Consider the following 25048-nt stretch of genomic DNA (forward strand, 5'->3'; position numbering starts at 1 on the left):
TGAATGGACTTGTTTCTTTTTTCAACCTGACAATGTAACTATGTAAGTGCCTAATCATTACTGAATTCTCCATAGATGCTCACTCGCTTAAGACAGCAAGCTGTCAGATGAAACCAATCTATGGAGAAAGACAGCTCCACAGTGATTAAGCACCTCAGGTCCGCCCTATAGCAGTTTTACTGCTACTGGATGGCACCTGTACGCTGTGTATATATACGTGATCCAGCACTTCCGGATATAGGGTGCACATGCACGCTGCGGCCAGCTTGCTCCTGTTGTGGCCACACACAGAGGGAGCCCAGTGACCGGTACTGTGGACTTGAAGTCCCCCGCCACCCGCCGATGATTGAGAAGAAAAGCAGAACAGCGGTCTACCTATGTAAACAAAGCAGGTCGCCCTTTTCACAGGAGGGAAGGCATGGATCCTGTGTCTCTGCCAAGTAGGAACAAGGATCTATGTCTTCCCCTAGTAAAAGCACCTCCCACAGTTTAGAAAAACACAGGCTAGGCACGCATTTATCCCTTTGATCACCCCTGATATTAGGTCCTTCCTGCCAGTGTCATTAGTACAGTGACAGTGCATATTTGTTAGCACTGATCATGTATTAGTGTCACTGGTCCCTAAAAAGTGTCAGTTAGTGTTTGAATGTCCGCCACTATAAGTCGTTTGCCTAAATTGATAAAGAAATTTGATTCTTTCCATTTTTTATTGCATATGTTTATAGCAGAAAGTAAAAAATATTGTTTTTTTTTTTTTCCAAAATTGTCTGCCTTTTTTTATTTATAGCGCAATAAATAAAAACCGCAGAGGTGATCAAATGTTTTGGGTCCTTATATTACACTATTCTTTAGCCTTCACATTGTAGTGTATCTTTATTTGTACCTTTTTTTAAGCAGACAAAGTGTTTAGCGTTGAGCACAGGAGTTCCATAGATCTGAATTTCACAAAATGTGAGGTATCCTGTTTTTCCACGCAGGATTACATTCACATATCGTCCCTTCATATTAGGACAATGGAAGGTGTTAGTGGCACCAAGTGGTATTGAAGTGATCTGAACACATCTGCATTAAGAGGATTTATTAAAAAAAAAAAAAAACATTGTATTAAGTAAATGAGGCAATTAAACTAGAATAGAAGAGAAGGGAATTAAAGCTGGAGTGGAAGGAACTAAAGGTGAAAAAAAGAAGAGGAGAAGGAGGTGGAGGTGGCGGAGGAAAAGGAAGATCATGAACAGTAGGGAGAGAAGGACAAGGTACAGTAGATGAGGAAGACAAATAGCAGAGGGCAAAGGAAATGTAGAGGAGGAGGAGTAAGAAATGTTTTGGGAAGAATAAGTTCACCTTGCATTGTTGTTCCCATTGTTGGCCAAGGAGTCTCCGACAAGTATTTCTACTCCGTTAATGTACTCAGCACAGCAGTCTCCTCTGTTCGTGATCATTATGTGGGAAATAATATACGTTGATAACAAATCCACTCTCCACCAAGGTGAAAGCTGGTTGGCACTAGAGAAGCAAGACCCCTGGCTGTAAATTGAATCTGTATTGCCATCTATGACGTTCAATGCTGAGCTCAGAGCATTCACATTAGTGGAATGAGTTGCACGGCCATAAAGGGCAAGATTTGTATCTGGTAAAAAAGAGAACAAAAAATTAGATGATGCTAAACTGTATTGATCTTTTTTTTTACCACTGAAAAAAAAACTGGGCTTTAAAAAGTTTATTTAAACTGACCATTAGTATTCTGTTCTTGTACTTAGAATATTAATTTGTAGGCAATCATCTCAAAATATATATAATATGATCATTGTATTTATTCATTTTATTTCTCTGTATATGATCTGAAAATTTAATATATTGATTAACCTTTTCCAAAAAGATATATATATATATGTGTCTTCAATTTAGTTTACATAAGCCAGATCCCAAAACATTTTTTTTAGCTTTAGATAAGTAAGGAGAGATTAGAACTTCAAACAGGTTTTTGTTGATGCCTGTGGCCTTGTTGAGGAGTCTTCTCCTCAGTCACTTCCTGTCCAAGTTACAACATGATCACAGGGACTGAACTAAGGGGAAATAATGGCAATAAATGGGGACTAGGGATGGGCTCTATATTCGAGTCGAATGTAAGTTCGACTCGAACATCAGCTGTTCGTGTGTTCGCTGAAAACACAAACAAATGGGGCACTCGGCAGGAAGTTCGTCTGCCGATCAGGGCCCCATAATGCACTGCGCTATTGCAGTGCATTGATTGTTAATGATTGGCCAAAGCATGCACCTGACCTGTATGCTTTGGCCATTCACAGCACAATATCCTGTCAGAGCCATGACTGGCCAAAGACAGGGTGCCTTTAGCCAATCATGGCTCAGGGATAAGTCCACGCCCCACACTAAATAAAGCTGCTGCTTACAAGGCAGCAGTGTATAGTAGAGATCGCCCGATTATCGGCAACACCGACATATCGGGGGCCGATATGCACTTTCCCCGATATATCGGAATCGGCCTTTGGATTTACTGATATTGCCTATATTTTCGTGACGTCGTTGCGTATGTTGCGCGCACACGTTCTGCCTTTTAACACCACTTCCCACACCTGCGTGGCCCATACATGACGCCATTTCACCACGCGCTGCACACATTCTCTGCCTTAAGACTGCCTCCCATGCCTCAGACAGCCTCGTGTACAGCCAGCTGCAGTCCGGTCCAGTCACGGTGCCAGCCATCCATCCATCCACCCACAGGCCCTGGCCTCAGCCACCCACCACAGGGTGCCAGCCGCCAGCCATCTGACCTACAATAATAGAAAAGGCAAGGGTGAGTGAGTGACACCAAGTCAGCCACCCACACAACAGGGTGACCAGCAAGCCAGCCATAACAGGGTGACACCAAGCCAGCCAGCCACCACAGTGTTTCTGCAAGCCAGCCACCCACCACAGTGTTCCAGCAAGCCAGCCACCTATAACAGGGTGACACCAACCCAGCCAGCCACCACAGTGTTCCTGCAAGCCAGCCACCCATAACAGGGTGACACCAAGCCAGCCAGCCACCACAGTGTTCCTGAAGCCAGCCACCCATAACAGGGTGACATCAAGCCAGCCAGCCAATACAGTGTTCCTGCAAGCCAGCCACCCATAACAGGGTGACACCATACCCCTATACAAGAAGTTCAGATGTTATGCCTGCCTCCAAAGACGCCCAAAAAATGCCCAATAAACGCCTGCAACAACACACCTGGTCGTTTTTGTTGCAGGTGTTTATTGGGCATTTTTAGGGCGTCTTTGGAGGCAGGCATAACATCTGAACTTCTGTATAGGGGTATATATACACACACACATATATGTATATATACACATACACACATATAGGTGTGAAAGTAGCGGAACCCCATCCATACGCTAATGAAATTATTTGCAGGGATGTGGCTCCACTCCTATCACAACCAAAGTAAATTCCCATAGGTTGATGTAGGAGAGAGCCTGGATGGAAAAATAGATAATTAATAAAGCCCAGGCTAATAAGTCCAACAGGAGGTGGCCGTTGACCATATACAATGTAAACTACACAAGGGGTAGGGAGATCAGAGATCCCCCCAGGAAGGAGTCAACTAGGGACACCAGTTGGATGAGATTCAAACAATGATAATTTTATTTGGCACATATGCCGGTGCAAACATAAACAGTGTAAACAGGTGAGGCATGGCAATAATAAAAAACAATATAAAAACAAGATCACATCCAATGGAGGAACATCAACCCGGGTTGAATGCAAGAGTGAGTAATAAGTAGATGGAGCAATAATGATATGTAGTAACCAATGAGGCCAGGGAGTGAATTGCACAGTCCCAATTGCCGGTATCCGGTAATTAATGAGGTAGTTAAGATATTCTTGGCAGATGCAGTCCCCGCTAGAGGAGGTCACCACATGGGGTGAATGGTAGTAAAAATGTAGGGTCCCATATAGGGATAGCTGGATCTAGTAAGAACAAGTAATGGTGGACTGGCGGCAAACGATGAAGGTTTGCTGAATGAAAGTTTCCCAAAACGTCATATACTGCTTAAATGAGAAAGTCACTCACAAAACATCAGTTGGAAAACATATACATCTTGCTAGTTACCATCCTTCAGGCATAAAATTTGTGCCACAAGACTGGTCCCACATGATCCTCCACCATGTTCGTGAAATGCTGCCTCCTGCTAAGACGTTCCATATGAGCTGCTGGTGCTGCTGTTTGTTGTGGCGTGCTGACAAAGCTTTTCCACATTTCGGCCATGCTAACCCTGCCTTCTGAGGTGCTGGCGGTGCCCTGTGTGGGTAACTCGGCAGTCGTTGTGGTGACACTGCAGCATGTAATCGCTCATGTGTGCCAGGCTGCCCAGAGGCAACGAAAGGCTGTCCTCTGTGGGAGGTGTATCGTCCGTGTCCTCTGTATCCCCCCAGCCATGCACCAGTGATGGCCATGAGCTGGCCTGGGTGTCACCCTGCTGTGAACATGGTTCCATCTCCTCTTCCAGCTCCTCCTCCTCATCCTCCAGAACTGTGCCCCTGCTGGACAATTGTGTCCCTGGCGTTTGAGTGTGCAGGAATCCACCCTCAGAGCCCCTTGTGAATGACTGCCCTGAAAGCCTTGGAAATGTTACCTCTTCATCCTCCTCCTCCTCATCCTGTGCCACATCCTCTTCCATCATCGCCCGAATTGTTTTTTGAAGGAGGCATAGAAGTGGGATAGTTAAGCTGAGAACGGCGTCATCGGCACTGGCCATGTTGGTGGAGTACTCAAAACAGCGCAACAAGGCACACAGGTCTCGCATGGAGGCCCAGTTATTGGTGGTGAAGTGGTGCTGTTCCGCAGAGCGACTCACGCGTGCGTGCTGCAGCTGAAACTCCACTATGGCCTGCTGCTGCTCGCACAGTCTTTGCAGCATGTGCAAGTTGGAGTTCCACCTTGTGGGCACGTCACATATGAGGCGGTGAGCGGGAAGGCCGAAGTTACGCTGCAGCGCTGACAGGCGAGCAACAGCAGGGTGAGAACGCCGAAAGTGCGAAACAGACGGCCCGCACTTTCTGCAGCAGCTCTGACATATCGGGGTAGTTTTTAAGGAACCTCTGCACCACCAAATTCAGCACATGCGCCAGGCAAGGGATGTGCGTCAAACTGGCTAGGCCCAGAGCTGCTATGAGATTTCGCCCGTCATCGCACACCACCAGGCCGGGCTTGAGGCTCGCTGGCAGCAACCACTCATTTGTCTGCTGTTCCATGCTCCTCCACAACTCCTGCGCGGTGTGTGGTTTTTCCCCCAAACAGGCAAGTTTTAAAACTGCCTGCTGTCGTTTACCCCTGGCCGTGCTGAAGTTGGTGGTGAAGGTGTTACGCTGTCCGGATGAGGAGGCGGTAGAGGATGAGGAAGCGGAGTAGGAGGAGATAGGAACAGGAGGCAAACTGAAGCGCCCTGCAATCCTCGGTGGTGGAAGGACATGCGCCAAATTGCTATCCGCCTCAGGCCCATCCGTCACTGCATTTACCCAGTGTGCCGTTAGGGAGATATAACGCCACTGACCGTGCTTACTGGTCCACGTATCGGTAGTTAGGTGGACCTTGCCACAGATGGCGTTGCGCAGTGCACACCTGATTTTTTCCCCAACTTGGTTTTGCAGGGAAGGGATGGCTTGCCTGGAAAAGTAGTGGCGGCTGGGCACGACGTACTGTGGGACAGCCACCGACATAAGGTTTTTAAAACTGTGCGTCTCCACCAGACGGAATGACAGCATTTCAAAGGCCAATAATTTTGAAATGCTGGCATTCAGGGCCAGGGATCGCGGGTGGGTAGGGGGGTACTTCCTCTTCCTCTCAAGTGTTTGGGAGATGGAAAGCTAAGCGCTTCCACGGGACATTGTGGAGATGGTTGGTGACCCAGGTGGTGGTGTTGCTGACAGATCCTCTGTTTGCAGGGTGGCAGGTGCCGGTATCACTACAGATGTGGCTGGAGCGGCCGAGACTGCAGCAGAAGAGGAAGCAGGATGAGCCAGAGACGTTTCTTGGTTTTGAAGGTGTCTACTCCACTGCAGCTCGTGCTTTGCACTTAGATGCCTGATCATGCAGGTTGTGCTCAGGTTGAGAAGGTTTATGCCTCGCTTCAGGCTCTGATTGCACAGGGTGCAAACCACTCGTGTCCTGTCATCATCACATTTTCTAAAGAACTTCCACGCTAGAGAACTCCTTTGAGCTGACTTTGGTGCGCTCGTTCCCTTGCTGCGTTGGGCAGTAGCAGGTGTAGTGTCTAGGGCACGGCCGCTCTGCTTCTGCACCCTGCTACCTCTTCTGCTGTGCTGGTGGCTCTGTGCGACCACCACCTCTTCCTCCAAACTACTCAGGTCACCTGCATGACGTTCATTCCATGTGGGGTCGAGGACCTCATCGTCCTCCACATCATCTTCCACCCAGTCTTCACCCCTGCCCTCCTTGTCGGTCTCCACAATTCTGAACGCCGCAGCAGTTGGCACCTGCGTTTTGTCATCATCGGAGACGTGCTGCGATGGTCCTTGCATGTACTCATCTTGAGAAATAAGTGGTTGGGCATCGCTGCACTAAATCTCTTCCACTTCTGGGGCAGGGCTAGGTGGATGGCCCTGGGAAAACCTGCTGACAGAGTCCTCAAAAAGAAGAAGAGACTGCTGTATGGCTTGGGGCTCAGACTGCTTGCCTGATTTGCAATAGGTGAGGTGAAAGACGGTTGGACATCGGCTGCAGGTGCCAACTCTGACCTTTCTGCAGTAGACTGGGTGGGAGACAATGTGAAGGAACTGGAGGCACTGTCAGCAGCAAACCAATCTACTATCGCCTCTCTGTGTTCTGGCCTCATCACTTCTAGAGGCGTATGATGCCCTACCAAATACTGATGCAGGTTCTGTCGCCTACTAACACTTGAGGAAGGTGTTTCACTTGTGCGTGTAGCTGGCACAGATCAACCACGTCCTCTCCTTGCAACAGGAGCTCTACCAGCAGCACCACGACCCAGGCCACGGCCCCTATATGACGGTCTCCTCATATTTCTGTAATTTAAGATCTTGCCCTAGAAAGGTGTTTATTGAATAGCGGAACAAAACAACAACAGTATCGCACGGGTGTATCTCAGTCAAATATGCGAACTATGCCGCAATTTAAAGTTTTTTACCCCAAAAGGGTGTATATTGAATAGCGGAATAGGATAAAAAACGGTGTATCTCACACGTACAAACACAGACTAGGCCCCGATTAAAATTTTATGTACCCTAAAGGGAGGATGAGGAAGAGGAGTAGGAGGAGTTGGGAACAGGAGGCAAACTGAAGCGCCCTGCAATCCTTGGCGGGGGAAGGAGATGCGCCAAACAAATTTAAAAGGTGTATCTCACACGTACCGATACAGACTATGCCGTAATTTAATTTTTTTACACTCCAAAAGGGTGTACATATATTGAATAGCGGAATAGGAAAAATTTTACAAAAAGGTGTATCTCACACGTACAAACACAAACTAGGCCCTGATTACAATTTTTTCTACCCTAAAGGCAGGATGAGGAGTAGGAGGAGTTCGGAACAGGCAGGAGGCAGACTGAAGCACCCTCAAATCCTCGGCAGTATGAGATGCGCCCCAAAAATTGGAAAGGTGTATCTCACACGTACCGACACAGACTATCCCACAATTTAATTGTTTATACCCAAAGGTTTTGATTAAATTGCGGAATAGAAAATATGATCAAAAAAAGTGTATGTATCTCACACGTACAGAACCACACTAGGCCCCAATTACTATTGTTTGTACCCCTAAAGGCAGGATGAGGAGTAGGAGGAGTTCGGAACAGGCAGGAGGCAGACTGAAGCACCCTCAAATCCTCGGCAGTATGAGATGCGCCCCAAAAATTGGAAAGGTGTATCTCACACGTACCGACACAGACTATCCCACAATTTAATTGTTTATACCCAAAGGTTTTGATTAAATAGCGGAATAGAAAATATGATCAAAAAAAGTGTATATATCTCACACGTACAGAACCACACTAGTCCCCAATTACTATTGTTTGTACCCCTAAAAGGCTGAATGAGGAGTAGGAGGAGTTTGGAACAGGCAGCACCCTCAAATCTTCAGAAGTATGAGATGAACCCCAAAAACTTGGAAAGGTGGATCTCACACGTACCAACACAGACTATTCCGCAATTTAATTGATACCCAAAGGTTTTTATTGAATAGCGGAATAGAAAATATGATCAAAAAAAGTGTATGTATCTCACACGTACAAAATCACACTAGGACCCAATTACTATTGTTTGTACCCCTAAAGGCAGGATGAGGAGTAGGAGGAGTTTGGAACAGGCAGCACCCTCAAATCTTCAGAAGTATGAAATGAACCCCAAAAACTTGGAAAGGTGTATCTCACACGTACCAACACAGACTATCCCGCAATTTAATTGATACCCAAAGGTTTTTATTGAATAGCGGAATAGAAAATATGATCAAAAAAAGTGTATGTATCTCACACGTACAGAACCACACTAGGCCCCAATTACTATTGTTTGTACCCCTAAAGGCAGGATGAGGAATAGGAGGAGTTTGGAACAGGCAGCACCCTCAAATCTTCAGAAGTATGAGATGAACCCCAAAAACTTGGAACGGTGGATCTCACACGTACCAACACAGACTATCCCACAATTTAATTGATACCCAAAGGTTTTTATTGAATAGCGGAATAGAAAATATGATCAAAAAAAGTGTATGTATCTCACACGTACAGAACCACACTAGGCCCCAATTACTATTGTTTGTACCCCTAAAGGCAGGATGAGGAGTAGGAGGAGTTTGGAACAGGCAGCACCCTCAAATCTTCAGAAGTATTAGATGAACCCCAAAAACTTGGAAAGGTGGATCTCACACGTACCAACACAGACTATCCCGCAATTTAATTGATACCCAAAGGTTTTTATTGAATAGCGGAATAGAAAATATGTTCAAAAAAAGTGTATGTATCTCACACGTACAGAACCACACTAGGCCCCAATTACTATTGTTTGTACCCCTAAAGGCAGGATGAGGAGTAGGAGGAGTTTGGAACAGGCAGCACCCTCAAATCTTCAGAAGTATGAGATGAACCCCAAAAACGTGGAAAGGTGGATCTCACACGTACCAACACAAACTATCCTGCAATTTAACTGTTCCCCAAAGGTTTTTATTGAATAGCGGAATAGAAAATATGATCAAAAAAAGTGTATGTATCTCACACGTACAGAACCACACTAGGCCCCAATTACTATTGTTTGTACCCCTAAAGGCAGGATGAGGAGTAGGAGGAGTTTGGAACAGGCAGCACCCTCAAATCTTCAGAAGTATGAGATGAACCCCAAAAACGTGGAAAGGTGGATCTCACACGTACCAACACAGACTATCCCGCAATTTAACTGTTCCCCAAAGGTTTTTATTGAATAGCGGAATAGAAAATATGATCAAAAAAAGTGTATGTATCTCACACGTACAAAACCACACTAGGCCCCAATTACTATTGTTTGTACCCCTAAAAGGCTGGATGAGGAGTAGGAGGAGTTTGGAACAGGCAGCACCCTCAAATCTTCAGAAGTATGAGATGAACCCCAAAAACTTGGAAAGGTGGATCTCACACGTACCAACACAGACTATTCCGCAATTTAATTGATACCCAAAGGTTTTTATTGAATAGTGGAATAGAAAATATGATCAAAAAAAGTGTATGTATCTCACACGTACAGAATGTAACGTTCATGCGTTTTTGTTAGTGGATGGATTTACAGCTGCAGAATTATTACACTCAGTAGCCTTGTAGAGAATCTGTTGAACAACATGTCCAACTCTCAGGACTTCATCACCGTGTACAGCCTGTTATATACTATATATATTAATAGATGTTTAATGGAGGGATAGAGTATATGAGGATATATAGATGAGAGACAGGCTATTGTATGGTGAGCACTAGAAGTAGTATTAGGAGAGTTGCAGGTGATGGTAAAGCAGGTTCTGATGTCAAGTATAGTGCAGATGGTAAGAGGACACAGATGGAGTATACTTAGACAGAGTAACCTAGTGCAAGGATAGTTGAAGGTAGTCCCAAGAGCTAACAGTTTATGCAGATGATAGTGAATAGATAGATACAGATAGTCTTGGTATTTGCAGTAGATGACAGTAGGAGATTGGTTAGCAAGAATCCCCTGCGGGGTACTTCTCACTTAGATAGGTTTAGGAATAACAGTGTCCATTGGAGAGGGGTGATCCCGTAGCGAGATACGGATCACCAGCGAGGTTTCCGGCTTCAGTTCAGCAAGGGAGGTATGTCAGCAGCTCCGACTTCTCAGGCGTAGGTGCGATGAACATGTGGGTTTGAACGAGCGATGAGTGAGAGCAAACCGGCGATTGAAATAGCCGCTCATAGCGGCGCTCGGCAATGATGTCATCCGGTCTTAAAGGTATATGCGTCCTTTGTTACACAAGATGGGACGCAATTAGGAGAGGAGAAATATGGAGACAAGGGTACCAGAGGTACCGGAACATTACACAGAACCACACTAGGCCCCAATTACTATTGTTTGTACCCCTAAAGGCAGGATGAGGAGTAGGAGGAGTTTGGAACAGGCAGCACCCTCAAATCTTCAGAAGTATGAGATGAACCCCAAAAACGTGGAAAGGTGGATCTCACACGTACCAACACAGACTATCCCGCAATTTAACTGTTCCCCAAAGGTTTTTATTGAATAGCGGAATAGAAAATATGATCAAAAAAAGTGTATGTATCTCACACGTACAAAACCACACTAGGCCCCAATTACTATTGTTTGTACCCCTAAAAGGCTGGATGAGGAGTAGGAGGAGTTTGGAACAGGCAGCACCCTCAAATCTTCAGAAGTATGAGATGAACCCCAAAAACTTGGAAAGGTGGATCTCACACGTACCAACACAGACTATTCCGCAATTTAATTGATACCCAAAGGTTTTTATTGAATAGTGGAATAGAAAATATGATCAAAAAAAGTGTATGTATCTCACACGTACAGAATGTAACGTTCATGCGTTTTTGTTAGTGGATGGATTTACAGCTGCAGAATTATTACACTCAGTAGCCTTGTAGAGAATCTGTTGAACAACATATCCAACTCTCAGGACTTCATCACTGTGTACAGCCTGTTATATACTATATATATTAATAGATGTTTAATGGAGGGATAGAGTATATGAGGATATATAGATGAGAGACAGGCTATTGTATGGTGAGCACTAGAAGTAGTATTAGGAGAGTTGCAGGTGATGGTAAAGCAGGTTCTGATGTCAAGTATAGTGCAGATGGTAAGAGGACACAGATGGAGTATACTTAGACAGAGTAACCTAGTGCAAGGATAGTTGAAGGTAGTCCCAAGAGCTAACAGTCTATGCAGATGATAGTGAATAGATAGATACAGATAGTCTTGGTATTTGCAGTAGATGACAGTAGGAGATTGGTTAGCAAGAAACCCCAGCGGGGTACTTATCACTTAGATAGGTTTAGGAATAACAGTGTCCATTGGAGAGGGGTGATCCTGTAGCGAGATACGGATCACCAGCGAGGTTTCCGGCTTCAGTTCAGCAAGGGAGGTATGTCAGCAGCTCCAACTTCTCAGGCGTAGGTGCGATGAACATGTGGGTTTGAACGAGCGATGAGTGAGAGCAAACCGGCGATTGAAATAGCGGCGCTCGGCAATGATGTCATCCGGTCTTAAAGGTATATGCGTCCTTTGTTACACAAGATGGGACGCAATTAGGAGAGGAGAAATATGGAGTTCGGGTACCAGAGGTACCGGAACATTACAGTACCCCCCCCCCTTAAGGCCGGCTCCGGAAGGCCTCTAGAACTGGTTTTTCCGGATATTTCGAGTGGAAATTGCGAATCAGTCTAGGGGCATGTATATCGGAGGTATCCAGCCAGGTGTCATCTTGGGGCCCATAATTCTTCCATCGCACAAGATACTGGAGTCTTCTTCTATTGAAACGGGAATCCAAAATTTATTTTATCTCAAATTTTTCTCCACCTCCCACTTGTACAGGAGGTGGAGGTGAGATAGTAGGCCTTATTCCTTGGTTAGGAACATGGGGCTTCAGTAGAGACACATGGAAGACAGGATGTATCTTGAGGTCTACTGGCAATGTGAGTTGTACTGCAGCTTTTCCAATAAGCTTCTCTATTGGAAAAGGTCCCAGAAATAGAGGTCCAAGTTTTTTACTAGGGATCTTTAGTCTCAGATTTTTTGTAGAAAGCCAAACAAGATCCCCAATGGCATATTGGGGAGAGGGTTTCCTACGGAGGTCGTAGTACTTTTTTTGTTGGCTATGAGCATGAGATATGGTATTGTTGAGTAATCCCAGAGAATCCTTTATCTGGGCAAGATAATCAGATGCCACTGGATTACTTGATGGTAAGATACGTGGAGGAAGGAGTGTGGGATGAAACCCATAATTCAGTTAAAACGGACTTTGCTTAGTAGTGCTATGAGTAGCGTTGTTATAGGCGAATTCCGCCAGCGGGAGGAGATCTGCCCAATCGTCCTGTAGATACGAAGTATAGCAACGCAGGTACTGTTCAATGCACTGGTTAACTCTCTCTGTCTGTCCGTTGGTCTGAGGGTGGTAGGGAGAAGTAAGGTTACGCTCTATTCGCAGTATCTGACATAGAGCTATCCAAAACTTTGAGATGAATTGTGAACCACGGTCAGACAGCAGTGTTTTTGGAATACCATGTAACTTAAAGACATGTTTCACAAGTAATTCCGCTGTTTGTTTGGATGAAGGTAGTTTTCGGATAGGAGTGAAAGTGCATCCGCTTTTTTATTTTTGTCTGCGGGGGTGTAAGTTACTAAAAAATGAAATCTCAGAAAGAATAACGACCACCGTACCTGCCGGTGGGAAAGAGTTCTATTAGTCTGAAGGTATTGAAGGTTTTTGTGATCAGTATATATCAGAATTGGCAATTGAGTGCCCTCAAGTAGATGTCGCCAATTCTCTAATGCCAGTTTTATGGCTAATAACTCCTTCTCACCTACTGGGTAGTTCACCTCGGGGCTACTTAATGACTTTGAAAAGAAAGCAACTGGGTGAAGAGGTGAGGTGTTTGTTGGTCGTTGTGAGAGAACTGCTCCTACTGCCATATTAGACGCATCTACCTCCAAGATGTATTACAGGGATGGGTCTGGATGGCATAGTATGGGGGCAGTAGTAAAGCTTGATTTCAGCAGAGATAATGCTCCATTTGCTTCTTTTGTCCAATTAAATGGTTTCTTCGTGCTTGTAAGTTGTGTGAGAGGTTTCACAATCGCAGAGAAGTTTTTAATTAATTTCCTGTAGTAATTAGAGAATCCTAGAACCTTTGTAATGCTTTGCGAGTGGTTGGCACAGGCCAATCCAGAATGCAGGATATTTTGCTCATGTCCATTTTGGTTCCACTTTTAGATATAATATATCCTAGGAATAGTACTTCCTCTTTATGAAACAAACATTTCTTTGATTTAACATATAAGTTATGTGCAAGTAGTCTTGACAACACAAGTCTCACATGTTTTATGTGCTCAGGTAAGGAATGAGAATAGATAAGTATATCGTCCAAATATACTACCACACAAACATCAAGCAAGTCTCGGAATATCTAATTTATAAACCGTTGGAAGGCTGCGGGAGCATTACATAGCCCAAATGGCATTACAAGGTACTCAAACAGTCCGTATCTGGTTCTGAATGCCGTCTTCCATTCATCCCCTTTACGGATTCGAATTAAATTGTATGCCCCATTTAGGTCCAATTTTGAAAAGAAAGAAGCCCCACGCACCTGTTCGATAAGTTCAGGAATAAGAGGTAAAGGATAACGATCCTTTATTGTGATGGCATTTAATTGTCTGAAATCAATGATAGGCCTAAGGCTAGAGTCCTTATTGCGGACGAAGAAGAGCCCAGCAGCAGTGGAGGAAGTAGAAGGTCGGATGAATCCTTTTGCCAAGTTCTCATCCAGATACTCCTTAAGGTGAGAGAGTTCATCCTGTGAGAGAGGATATACAGTGGGTACGGAAAGTATTCAGACCCCCTTAAATTGTTCACTCTTTGTTATATTGCAGCCATTTGCTAAAATCATTTAAGTTCATTCTTCTTCCTCATGAATGTACACATAGCACCCCATACTGACAGAAAAACACAGAATTGTTGACATTGTTGTCATCGTCATGAGGAAGAAGAATGAACTTAAATGATTTTAGCAAATGGCTGCAATATAACAAAGAGTGAAAAATTTAAGGGGGTCTGAATACTTTCCGTACCCACTGTACATGTCCGTAAGGCAACTTGCTATTAGGGAGCAGATCGATACAACAATCATAGTCCCTATGGGGAGGTAGCATTTGAGCGTTTTTCTCAAGGAAAACCTCCGATAAATCTTGATAACACTTAGGAATAATGTCATCCGGCAGTACAGACAGGATCCTATCATGTGTGGGGAGGTTACACGTCGTCTCACAATAGTGAGAAGAGAAGGCTAACGTTCTTGTTTTCCAATCGATGATTGGTTGATGTATGTGTAACCAGGGAAGTCCCAAAATGATTGGAAAATGTGGTGAAGTTAATACATCAAAGGTGGTGGTCTCCACATGAGACTCGACAGCAGTTACAAGAAGTGCCTGTGTCTGACTGGTGATAGGACCAGAGGATAAAGGGGTACAGTTAATAAAACTAACGGAGACAGGTTTGGGTTTTGAAACAATAGGTATTTTATTAAGGGAGACAAAACAAATGTCAATGTAGTTTCCACAAGATCCTGTGTCAATCATAGCCTTGGTGGTGATCCTAGTTTGGTCCCACTGCAATGTTAATTGAACAAAAAGATAAGGATTAGAAAAGGAAGTTGTGAGTCCCCCTAGCAAGACATTTGAACACTCACCCTCTTTTCTGCGGACAAGAGGACAGTCGTTTACCAAATGATTCGGGGATGCGCAGTACATGCAAAGATGTTCGGTTTTCCTCCTGGCACGTTCAGAAAGGGTCAGAGGTGGACGTATCATTCCTACTTCCATAGGAGTAGGGTCAGCAGGCAACATCCGAGAAGGACTGGAAAATGGTGAGCCCATCTTCTCAGCCTTTCTTTCTCGTAGTCGTCTGTCAATATTGATACTGGTCTGGATCAGTCCCTCTAGAGTGCCAGGTAAATCCGCTCGGGAGAGCTCGTCTTTAACGGCCTCAGATAGGCCGAGTCTAAACTGCGTTCGCAAAGATGTGTCGTTCCACCCAGAATCAGGGGACCATCTTTTAAAATTCGCCACAAAATCTTCAACAGGTCTCCTTCCTTGTTTTAAGGCCCGTAATTGGGTGTCAGCGGTACTCTGCTTGTTGGGGTCTTCATATAAAGTAGCAAGTTGTGCTAGAAATAAGGGATAAGAATTAAGGAGTGGATCATCCTTTTCAAAGAGAGCATCTGCCCAGGCCCGGGGTTCACCCGTTAAATAGGAGATGATGGTACAAACCTTAATTTGGTCAGTGGTGTAGGTTAGAGGTTTTAACAAAAAAAACAATCGACATGCGTTTTTAAATTCACGGAATTTGCTCCGATCACCAGAAAACACTATAGGAGGGTTTATCTTAGGCTCACGGGGCTGAGCAGCAGAAGGCTGTGTAAGACGGCCAAGCTGCTGTCTCAAGGTTTGATTGTCATTTTTTACCTCTGTAAGCGCAAGGATCAATGCATCTACTTGCTATTTTAATTGTAGTACATGAGTGGATAATTCTGCTGAATCCATATTTTTTTTAAAGGCTCGTTCAATCTGTAACGTTCATGCGTTTTTGTTAGTGGATGGATTTACAGCTGCAGAATTATTACACTCAGTAGCCTTGTAGAGAATCTGTTGAACAACATATCCAACTCTCAGGACTTCATCACCGTGTACAGCCTGTTATATAATATATATATTAATAGATGTTTAATGGAGGGATAGAGTATATGAGGATATATAGATGAGAGACAGGCTATTGTATGGTGAGCACTAAAAGTAGTATTAGGAGAGTTGCAGGTGATGGTAAAGCAGATAGGTTCTGATGTCAAGTATAGTGCAGATGGTAAGAGGACACAGATGGAGTATACTTAGACAGAGTAACCTAGTGCAAGGATAGTTGAAGGTAGTCCCAAGAGCTAACAGTCTATGCAGATGATAGTGAATAGATAGATACAGATAGTCTTGGTATTTGCAGTAGATGACAGTAGGAGATTGGTTAGCAAGAATCCCCTGCGGGGTACTTATCACTTAGATAGGTTTAGGAATAACAGTGTCCATTGGAGAGGGGGGGTGATCCCGTAGCGAGATACGGATCACCAGCGAGGTTTCCGGCTTCAGTTCAGCAAGGGAGGTATGTCAGCAGCTCCGACTTCTCAGGCGTAGGTGCGATGAACATGTGGGTTTGAACGAGCGATGAGTGAGAGCAAACCGGCGATTGAAATAGCCGCTCATAGCGGCGCTCGGCAATGATGTCATCCGGTCTTAAAGGTATATGCGTCCTTTGTTACACAAGATGGGACGCAATTAGGAGAGGAGAAATATGGAGACAAGGGTACCAGAGGTACCGGAACATTACACAGAACCACACTAGGCCCCAATTACTATTGTTTGTACCCCTAAAGGCAGGATGAGGAGTAGGAGGAGTTTGGAACAGGCAGCACCCTCAAATCTTCAGAAGTATGAGATGAACCCCAAAAACTTGGAAAGGTGGATCTCACACGTACCAACACAGACTATCCCGCAATTTAATTGATACCCAAAGGTTTTTATTGAATAGCGGAATAGAAAATATGATCAAAAAAAGTGTATGTATCTCACACGTACAAAACCACACTAGGCCCCAATTACTATTGTTTGTACCCCTAAAAGGCTGGATGAGGAGTAGGAGGAGTTTGGAACAGGCAGCACCCTCAAATCTTCAGAAGTATGAGATGAACCCCAAAAACCCCAAATATCATTCAGCTCTGCTGCAGGCCACAATTTAATTTTTTTTAACCCAAGGTAATTTTTTTTAACCCAAGGCTGTATATTGAATAGTGGAATAGAAAAAAGTGTATGATTTTTGAAACCACTCAATAATAGCACATGTGAACTGAACACGGCAGTGTATGATCAGTCAGCACAGCACAGCTGAAGGAAAAACGCTGCACACAGTGACTGATAGAAAAATACTCTTCTCCCTCCTCCTCAGTGGGCAAAATAAATTGTGTTCACTGCACCCCACACACAGCAAAATCGATGTGGACCACTGACACCTGCCTATCTCCAGCCTCTCCCTAAATGGATTGATAAGATCGTAGATCGGTCACTGAAAACCCCTCCCACACAGCAAAATCGATCGTAGAAAACTGACCCTAAAAATCAGCAGCAGCCTCTCCCTAAAAGGATTGATAAGATCGTAGATCGGTCACTGAAAACCCCTCCCACACAGCAAAATCGATCGTAGAAAACTGACCCTAAAAATCAGCAGCAGCCTCTCCCTAAAAGGATTGATAAGATCGTAGATCGGTCACTGAAAACCCCTCCCACACAGCAAAATCGATCGTAGAAAACTGACCCTAAAAATCAGCAGTCTCGCCCTAAAATGCCTACAACTCGCCCTGCCTAACACACTCCGACCTGTCCCTCAATTCTATCCGGACACAAATGTTTTTTTTTGCCTGTCTGTCCCTTATCAGCAGCCAGCACGTATGATGTGTGCTCTGTCCCTAAACTAACACAGCAGAATGACGCAGCGGCGCTGCCTTGGACTTATAAAGACTTGGTCACATGCTTCAGATGGCCAATCACAGCTACTAATACATTTGTAGGCATGGCTGGGATGGCTTAACCACTTACCGCATACTAACGTAGGTCTATGTCGGTAAACTTTGCGGTAGTGTACCGGGATGATGCCTCTAGCTAGAGGCACCATCCCGGTACCGTGGTTTAGAGCCGACGGTTGGCTTTCCGTCGGTACCGACCGATGCGGCTCGGGAGCCGCTCGATCGGTACCCGGGGGGGCCGGAGGGGACGTCCCCCCCCCTCCCGCCGCCTTCCGAGCACCCAGCCGGCACGTCCGCCGGCTGGATGGAGTCCCGATGAATGCCGGAAACGGCATCGATCGGGTCTCCGATGACATAACCCGGAGGCGGCGTCCATGACGTCACTTCCGGGTTACTGTGCTGCAAAAGGCGGCAAATTTGAAAAACGGCTGTATGCAAAAATGCCGTTTTCGGCGTTTTGCATACAGGGAAGTGTAGTGGAGGGGTCTAGGGTCTTTTAGACTCTCGATCCCTCCATAAAGTGTACCTGTCACTACATATTGGTGTCACAAGGGATGTTTACATTGCTTGTGACAGCAATAAAAGTGATCAGATTTTTTTTTTTTTAAAAACTTTAATAAAGTTAAAAAAATAAATAAAATAAATGGGAAAAAAAAAAAAAAATTTAGCCGCCCCCGTCACCGTTAGCTCGCGCACAAAAAAAAACGTATACGGAAGTCGAGCCGCAAATGAAATCGCTGTTCAAACCACACATGTGAGGTATCGCCGCGATCGCCAGAGCGTGAGCAATAATTTAAAAAAAAGAGCTACACTCTAACTCAAAACTGGTAACCGTTAAATAAATTTAAAGCGTCGCAGATTGAGATCTCTATTGACCGTAGTTTGTCGCGATCCCACGGGGGGGCGCAATTTTAAACCGTAACATGTTGGGTATCTATTTACTCGGCGTGACATGTTCTTTCACAATATACAAAAAAAATGGGCTAACTTTACTGTTTAGTATTTTTTAAAATTAGTGAAATGTGATTTTTCAAAAATTTTCCAAAAAAATGGCGCTTTAAAGACCGCTGCGCAAATACCGCGTGATAAAAAATATTACAATGACCGACATTTTATTCTCCAGAGTCTTTGCTAAAAAAATATATATAATGTTTGGGGATTCTAAGTAGTTTTATAGGAAAAAATACTGATTTAAACTTGTAAACAAAAAGTGTCCGAAATAGGGCTGGGGCTTAAGTGGTTAAGGCACACCAGTTAAACGCTTGTTGATTGGCTGTTGAAAGCCCACCATGAAAAGCACGCCAATGCATGCAAAACCCGGAAATAAAACGACGAACACGGATTTGTACCCGAATATACAGTAAAGTTTTCGGGTCCGTGTTCGGGTAACAAAAAAACAATTATTCGGTACGAACACGAATAATACAGTCCGTGTTCGCTCAACCCTATTTATTACAGGTTTTTTTTAAAAAAAAAATCTGATCCCTTTTATTGCTGTCACAAACAATGTAAACATCCCTTGTGACACCAATATGTAGCGACAGGTACTCTTTATGGAGGGATCGAGGGTCTAAAAGACCCTAGACCCCTCCACTACACTTCCATGTATGCAAAACGCCGAAAACTGCGTTTTTACATACAGCCGTTTTTTAATAATTTGCCGCCTTTTGCAGCACAGTAACCTGGAAGTGACATCATGGACGCCGCCTCCGTGTTACGTCATCAGAGACCCGATCAAAGCCGTTTCTGGCATTTATTGGGACTCCATCCAGCCGGCGGACGTACCGGCTGGGTGCTCAGGGGCTCCGAGTGGGATGGGAGCAACAAGCAAAGTCACGGAAGGCGGTGGGAGGGGGGCGGATGTCCCCTCCCGCTCACCCGGGTAACGATCGAGCGGCTCCCGAGCCGCATCGGTCATTACCGACGGAAAGCCGACCGTTGACACTAAACCACGGTATCGGGATGGTGTCTCTAGCTAGAGGCATCATCCCGGTATACTACCGCAAAGTCTGCCGACGTAAATATACGTTAGTATGCGGTAAGTGGTTAAAGTCTGTTAGCTGGAGAAACAATCTGACCTTATAACAAACCTACATATGGAACATCTGCCACAGGTGAACATTCCTTTCAAAGGAGGTAGAGAGGAAAGCCAGTCCCCACTTTTACCTGTTCTAACATATTCAGAGTGGGTGAGGCTGTCCTGCAAGTTTTTAGCTGTAACTAGTGGCCTTGGGCCTATGATTTGACCAATAAGGGGTGAGACTGTCAAAAATTGCCAATGTTTGTTTAATATGGCCTTGACCTGGTTCCATTGTGTGCCAAATCTAGTCACTATATGAGGGTAAGATGGCTTTAGATTTAGTGGTGGAATAGATTGACCTTCCTTGTTAGTGAGCAGATCTGTTCTCTTTCTAAGGGCTGCCTTCTTGCTTGCTTTTCTAATCACTCTATTTGAATAGCCCCTTTCCCTGAACCTTTTATGTAACATTCTTGCTTCTGTCTGATAGTCAGTTGAATCAGAGCAATTCCTTTTAATTTGTAGGAATTGGCCTACAGGAATGCCCTCAATCAAAGACCTTGGATGATGGCTATCAGCAGACAGGAGTGTATTAGCGGCCGTTTCCTTACGGTATGTTTTAGTTTTAAGGCCCTGATTGTTCTGAGAGATTAATAGGTCAAGGAAGGGGAGTTCATTAGCAGTTGCCATGTAGGTCAATCTGATATTTCTATCATTATGATTTAGCTCTTGAACAAAGGCTTCCAATTGGGGGAGAGTGCCTCCCCAGAGGAGCAGGACATCATCCATGTACCTCAACCACATGTGGCAGTTGGTGAGGTACATCGGGGATGGGTAAATAACATTCTCCTCCCAGAGGCCCAGATGGAGGCAGGTGTAGGCTGGTGCCCACGGTGCCCCCATTGAGGTCCCTCTGATCTATTGGTAAAAGGTATTAAGAAATTGTTGTTGAGCATAAATTTAAGGAGCTCCACAATTAACTCATTGTGAGCTCCAAGAAGGGGAAACTTAAGCTGCAAAAAGTGTGTGACAGCCCTGAGACCCCATTCGTGGGGTATAGACGTGTATAGTGTCTCCACGTCTATCCCCACCAATAGAAGTTGTTCAGGGACATAAATGTCAGCCAACCGTCTCAAGACGTCCCTAGTGTCCTGTACGTAGGACGGTAGGTCAAACACCATCCCTTTGATAAGGGAGTCTACATATTTCCCAAGTTTTTCTAGGGGACCCCCTATTGCCGAAACTATCGGCCTCCCAGGTGGATTAGATAGTGATTTGTGGAGTTTCGGGATGGTGTAGAATTTTGGTAAATTGAAGGTATTAACCATAAGATAGTCAGCTTCCTTCTTGGAGATCAATTCGACCTCCCTCGCAAGTGTAATTTTCTTATTCAGGGCAGAGACAAGGGCGGGAAAGGGACTGCTAGTTAATTTTTTGTATGTAGTAGTGTCTTTCAACTGTCTTAGAGTTTCTCTTTCATAGAGATCTTCACTTAGCAGTACCACATTCCCTCCCTTGTCACTGCCCTTAATCACCAGGCCAGGTGCCTCTTCAAGTTCTTTCAAGGCGGTCCTTTCTGCTCTAGATAGATTGTCTATACCCCCTTTTTCCCATTGGACAATATGTGGGCAGGAAATCTCTGAATATATCTACATACATCTTTGAAGTCCTTCTATTCTCTGAAATCTGGGAGGGATACTGGATGTCCCTTTCTAGCTTATAGTCAGTGGCGGCCTGTGCATAGGGGGCGCCAGGGCGCCGCCCCCCCCCCCCTAAAAAAAAGGGAAAAAAAAAAAAGTTTACAAAACGAACAATAGAGTTTGAAAAAAAAAATCGCGTTCGCCGGCCTATGTGGTGGCTATGGGGGGGGGGGGGGTTTACGACCCAGCAGAGGCGCCGATTGGCTGCCTTCTGGGACGTAACCTGGGCGCAGGTCGTAGCACTAGGACATCCCCACTTTCGTGATATCCTGGCTGTTCTCCACCCTGGACCAATCATCATCCAGGACATCCGATTGCTGACCCCGCTGATGTCGCAATGGGGGCGGTGCCGGTGAGTGCGTCAGTCACGCACCATCACCGCCCGATCTCCTTCCCGCTGCCCGGACCGATCGGAAGACCCAGAGAGCCCGCCACCATCAAAGAAGACTGAAGAGGACGAGACGAGCAGCGCCGTGGATGGTTCCCGGAATCCCGCCACCGTCAGAAGAAGAGGACTGAAGAGGAGAGGAGCAGCGCCATGGACGTCTCGCAGGCAGCCCAGGAGGAGAGCAGGTAAGTGATTGAAGCCGACCTGTGACCTCACCTGTGCCATGCCTGTACCATCACCTGTGCCATGCTTATACCATCACCTGTGCCATGCCTGTACCATGCCTATACCATCACCTGTGCCATGCCTATACCATCACCTGTGCCATGCCTATACCACCACCTGTGCCATGCCTATACCATCACCTGTGCCATGCCTATACCATCACCTGTGCCATACCTATATCATCACCTGTGCCATGCCTGTACCATCACCTGTGCCATGCCTATACCATCACCTGTGCCATGCCTGTACCATCACCTGTGCCATGCCTATACCATCACCTGTGCCATGCCTATACCATCACCTGTGACATGCCTATACCATCACCTTTGCCATGCCTATACCATCACCTGTGCCATGCCTATACCATCACCTGTGCCATGCCTTTACCATCACCTGCGCCATGCCTATACCATCACCTGTGCCATGCTTATACCATCACCTGTGCCATGCCTGTGCCATGCCTATACCATCACATGTGCCATGCCTGTGCCATGCCTGTACCATCACCTGTGCCATGCCTATCCCATCACCTGTGCCATGCCTTTACCATCACCTGTGCCATGCCTATACCATCACCTGTGCCATGCCTATACCATCACCTGTGCCATGCCTGTACCATCACCTGTGCCATGCCTATACCATCACCTGTGCCATGCCTATACCATCACCTGTACCATGCCTATACCATCACCTGTGCAATGCCTATACCATCACCTGTGCCATGCCTATACCATCACCTGTGCCATGCCTTTACCATCACCTGTGCCATGCCTATACCATCACCTCTGCCATGCTTATACCATCACCTGTGCCATGCCTATACCATCACCTGTGCCATGCCTATACCATAACATGTGCCATGCCTGTACCATCACCTGTGCCATGCCTATACCATCACCTGTGCCATGCCTATACCATCACCTGTGCCATGCCTGTGCCATGCCTATACCATCACCTGTGCCATGCCTATACCATCACCTGTGTCATGCCTGTGCCATGCCTATACCATCACCTGTGCCATGCCTGTACCATCACCTGTGCCATGCATATTACCGCATTTTTTGCCGCGAAGCAATACCTATTACATTTTTCTTTTTGCCCCCCCCCCCAAAAATTTTGAGCACCAGCCGCCACTGATTATAGTGTATCAATGGGAAACTTACATTTTTGTGGATATGCATTATCATCAGCAAGACCCGTCTTCTTCCTGTGTATGTTTTTATCTTCATTGTAAATACTGGTCAATATGGGCTTTTGCCTGATTTCCCATGGAGATGATAGCCTTTTTTCTTGGGCACATACTCTCATGAGGAAAAAGAATGAGGTCCATGGGAGTACTACATCTGTCTATTTATTTTGATTGGAGTGAGGACATCTTGTGGCTAAAAGAGTGTAACACACGCTACATAAAACCCAAACTATAATCACCTGTGTATTTAATTAACGGGCTTCTATAAATGTCCAACCACTTCCTCCCACCGCTAGCTCTGAGGAAACTGGCTCTGTGCCAGTGAAACGCGTCGTCCACGTCATCCTCCTCCATCCAATGGAACGGCGACCAATGTGACCAGCGGACATCGTACGGCTGCAATCACAGCATCCCCCCGCCTCCTATGTCCGGCGTGACGTTGGGCCGCACTCGGCAACAGGGAAGTACACAGAGGGAGAGCGAGCCATGGGGAATGCCAACGCCGGAGTGTACCGCCATCACGTCACCAAGGTCCACACTTCCCAGGACCAGTCTTGTGGCACGAATTTATGCCTGAAGGATGGTAACTAGCAAGATGTATATGTTTTCCAACTGATGTTTTGTGAGTGACTTTCTCATTTAAGCAGTATATGACGTTTTGGGAAACTTTCATTCAGCAAACCTTCATCGTTTGCCGCCAGTCCATCATTACTTGTTCTTACTAGATCCAGCTATCCCTATATGGGACCCTACATTTTTACTACCATTCACCCCATGTGGTGACCTCCCCTAGCGGGGACTGCATCTGCCAAGAATATCTTAACTACCTCATTAATTACGGGATACCGGCAATTGGGACTGTGCAATTCACTCCCTGGCCTCATTGGTTACTACATATCATTATTGCTCCATCTACTTATTACTCACTCTTGCATTCAACCCGGGTTGATGTTCCTCCATAGGATGTGATCTTGTTTTTATATTGTTTTTTATTATTGCCATGCCTCACCTGTTTACACTGTTTATGTTTGCACCGGCATATGTGCCAAATAAAGTTATCATTGTTTGAATCTCATCCAACTGGTGTCCCTAGTTGACTCCTTCCTGGGGGGATCTCTGGTCTCCCTACTCCGCTCCTATCACACCTATATGTGTGTATGTGTATATATACATATATGTGTGTGAGTGTATATATACCCCTATACAGAAGTTCAGCTGTTATGCCTGCCGACAAAGACGCCCAATAAATGCCCAATAAACGCCTGCAACAAAAACGCCCAGGTGTGTTGTTGCAGGCGTTTATTGGGCATTTTTTGGGCGTCTTTGGAGGCAGGCATAACATCTAAACTTCTGTGTAGGGGTATATATACACACACACATATATGTATATATATACACATACACACATATAGGTGTGATAGGAGCGGAGCCACATCCCTGCGCTAATAAAAATCCTAAGAAAAATGTTTTTTTTTCTCGTTCTGGACATGCTACAGAGCTGAAACCTCACAGGTACACTTTTTAGACCCCCCAGACACTAAATCCAAAGAAATCTCTTTTTTTTTTCAATAATCAAGACATGGGTGTATGTATATATACCCCTATAGAGAAGTTCAGATGTTTTGCCTGCCTCCAAAGACACCATAAAAAATGCCCAAAAAAACACCTGCGCCCAAAAAAAACGCCCAGGTGTGTTATTGCAGGGTTTTTTTTTGGGCATTTT

At 45.3% G+C, this 25048-nt stretch overlaps 1 protein-coding gene across 1 annotated transcript in view; it reads right to left on the reverse strand.

Moving 5' to 3' along the window:
* The window catches only part of LOC309549730 (uncharacterized protein), a gene marked incomplete at its 5' end in the record, with an annotated part of 187092 nt that overhangs the window by 83210 nt on the left and 78834 nt on the right, over positions 1–25048 (reverse strand). Inside the window, 2 exons of the mRNA XM_082250223.1 lie at positions 884–1062; positions 1342–1627. Coding sequence (XP_082106349.1) covers positions 884–1062; positions 1342–1627 — 465 coding nt within the window. The remainder of the gene's footprint in view (positions 1–883; positions 1063–1341; positions 1628–25048) is intronic.

Source organism: Pelophylax lessonae (genome assembly GCF_965119305.1).
Source record: "Pelophylax lessonae genome assembly, chromosome: 3".
Classification (NCBI taxonomy): Eukaryota; Metazoa; Chordata; class Amphibia; order Anura; family Ranidae; genus Pelophylax; species Pelophylax lessonae.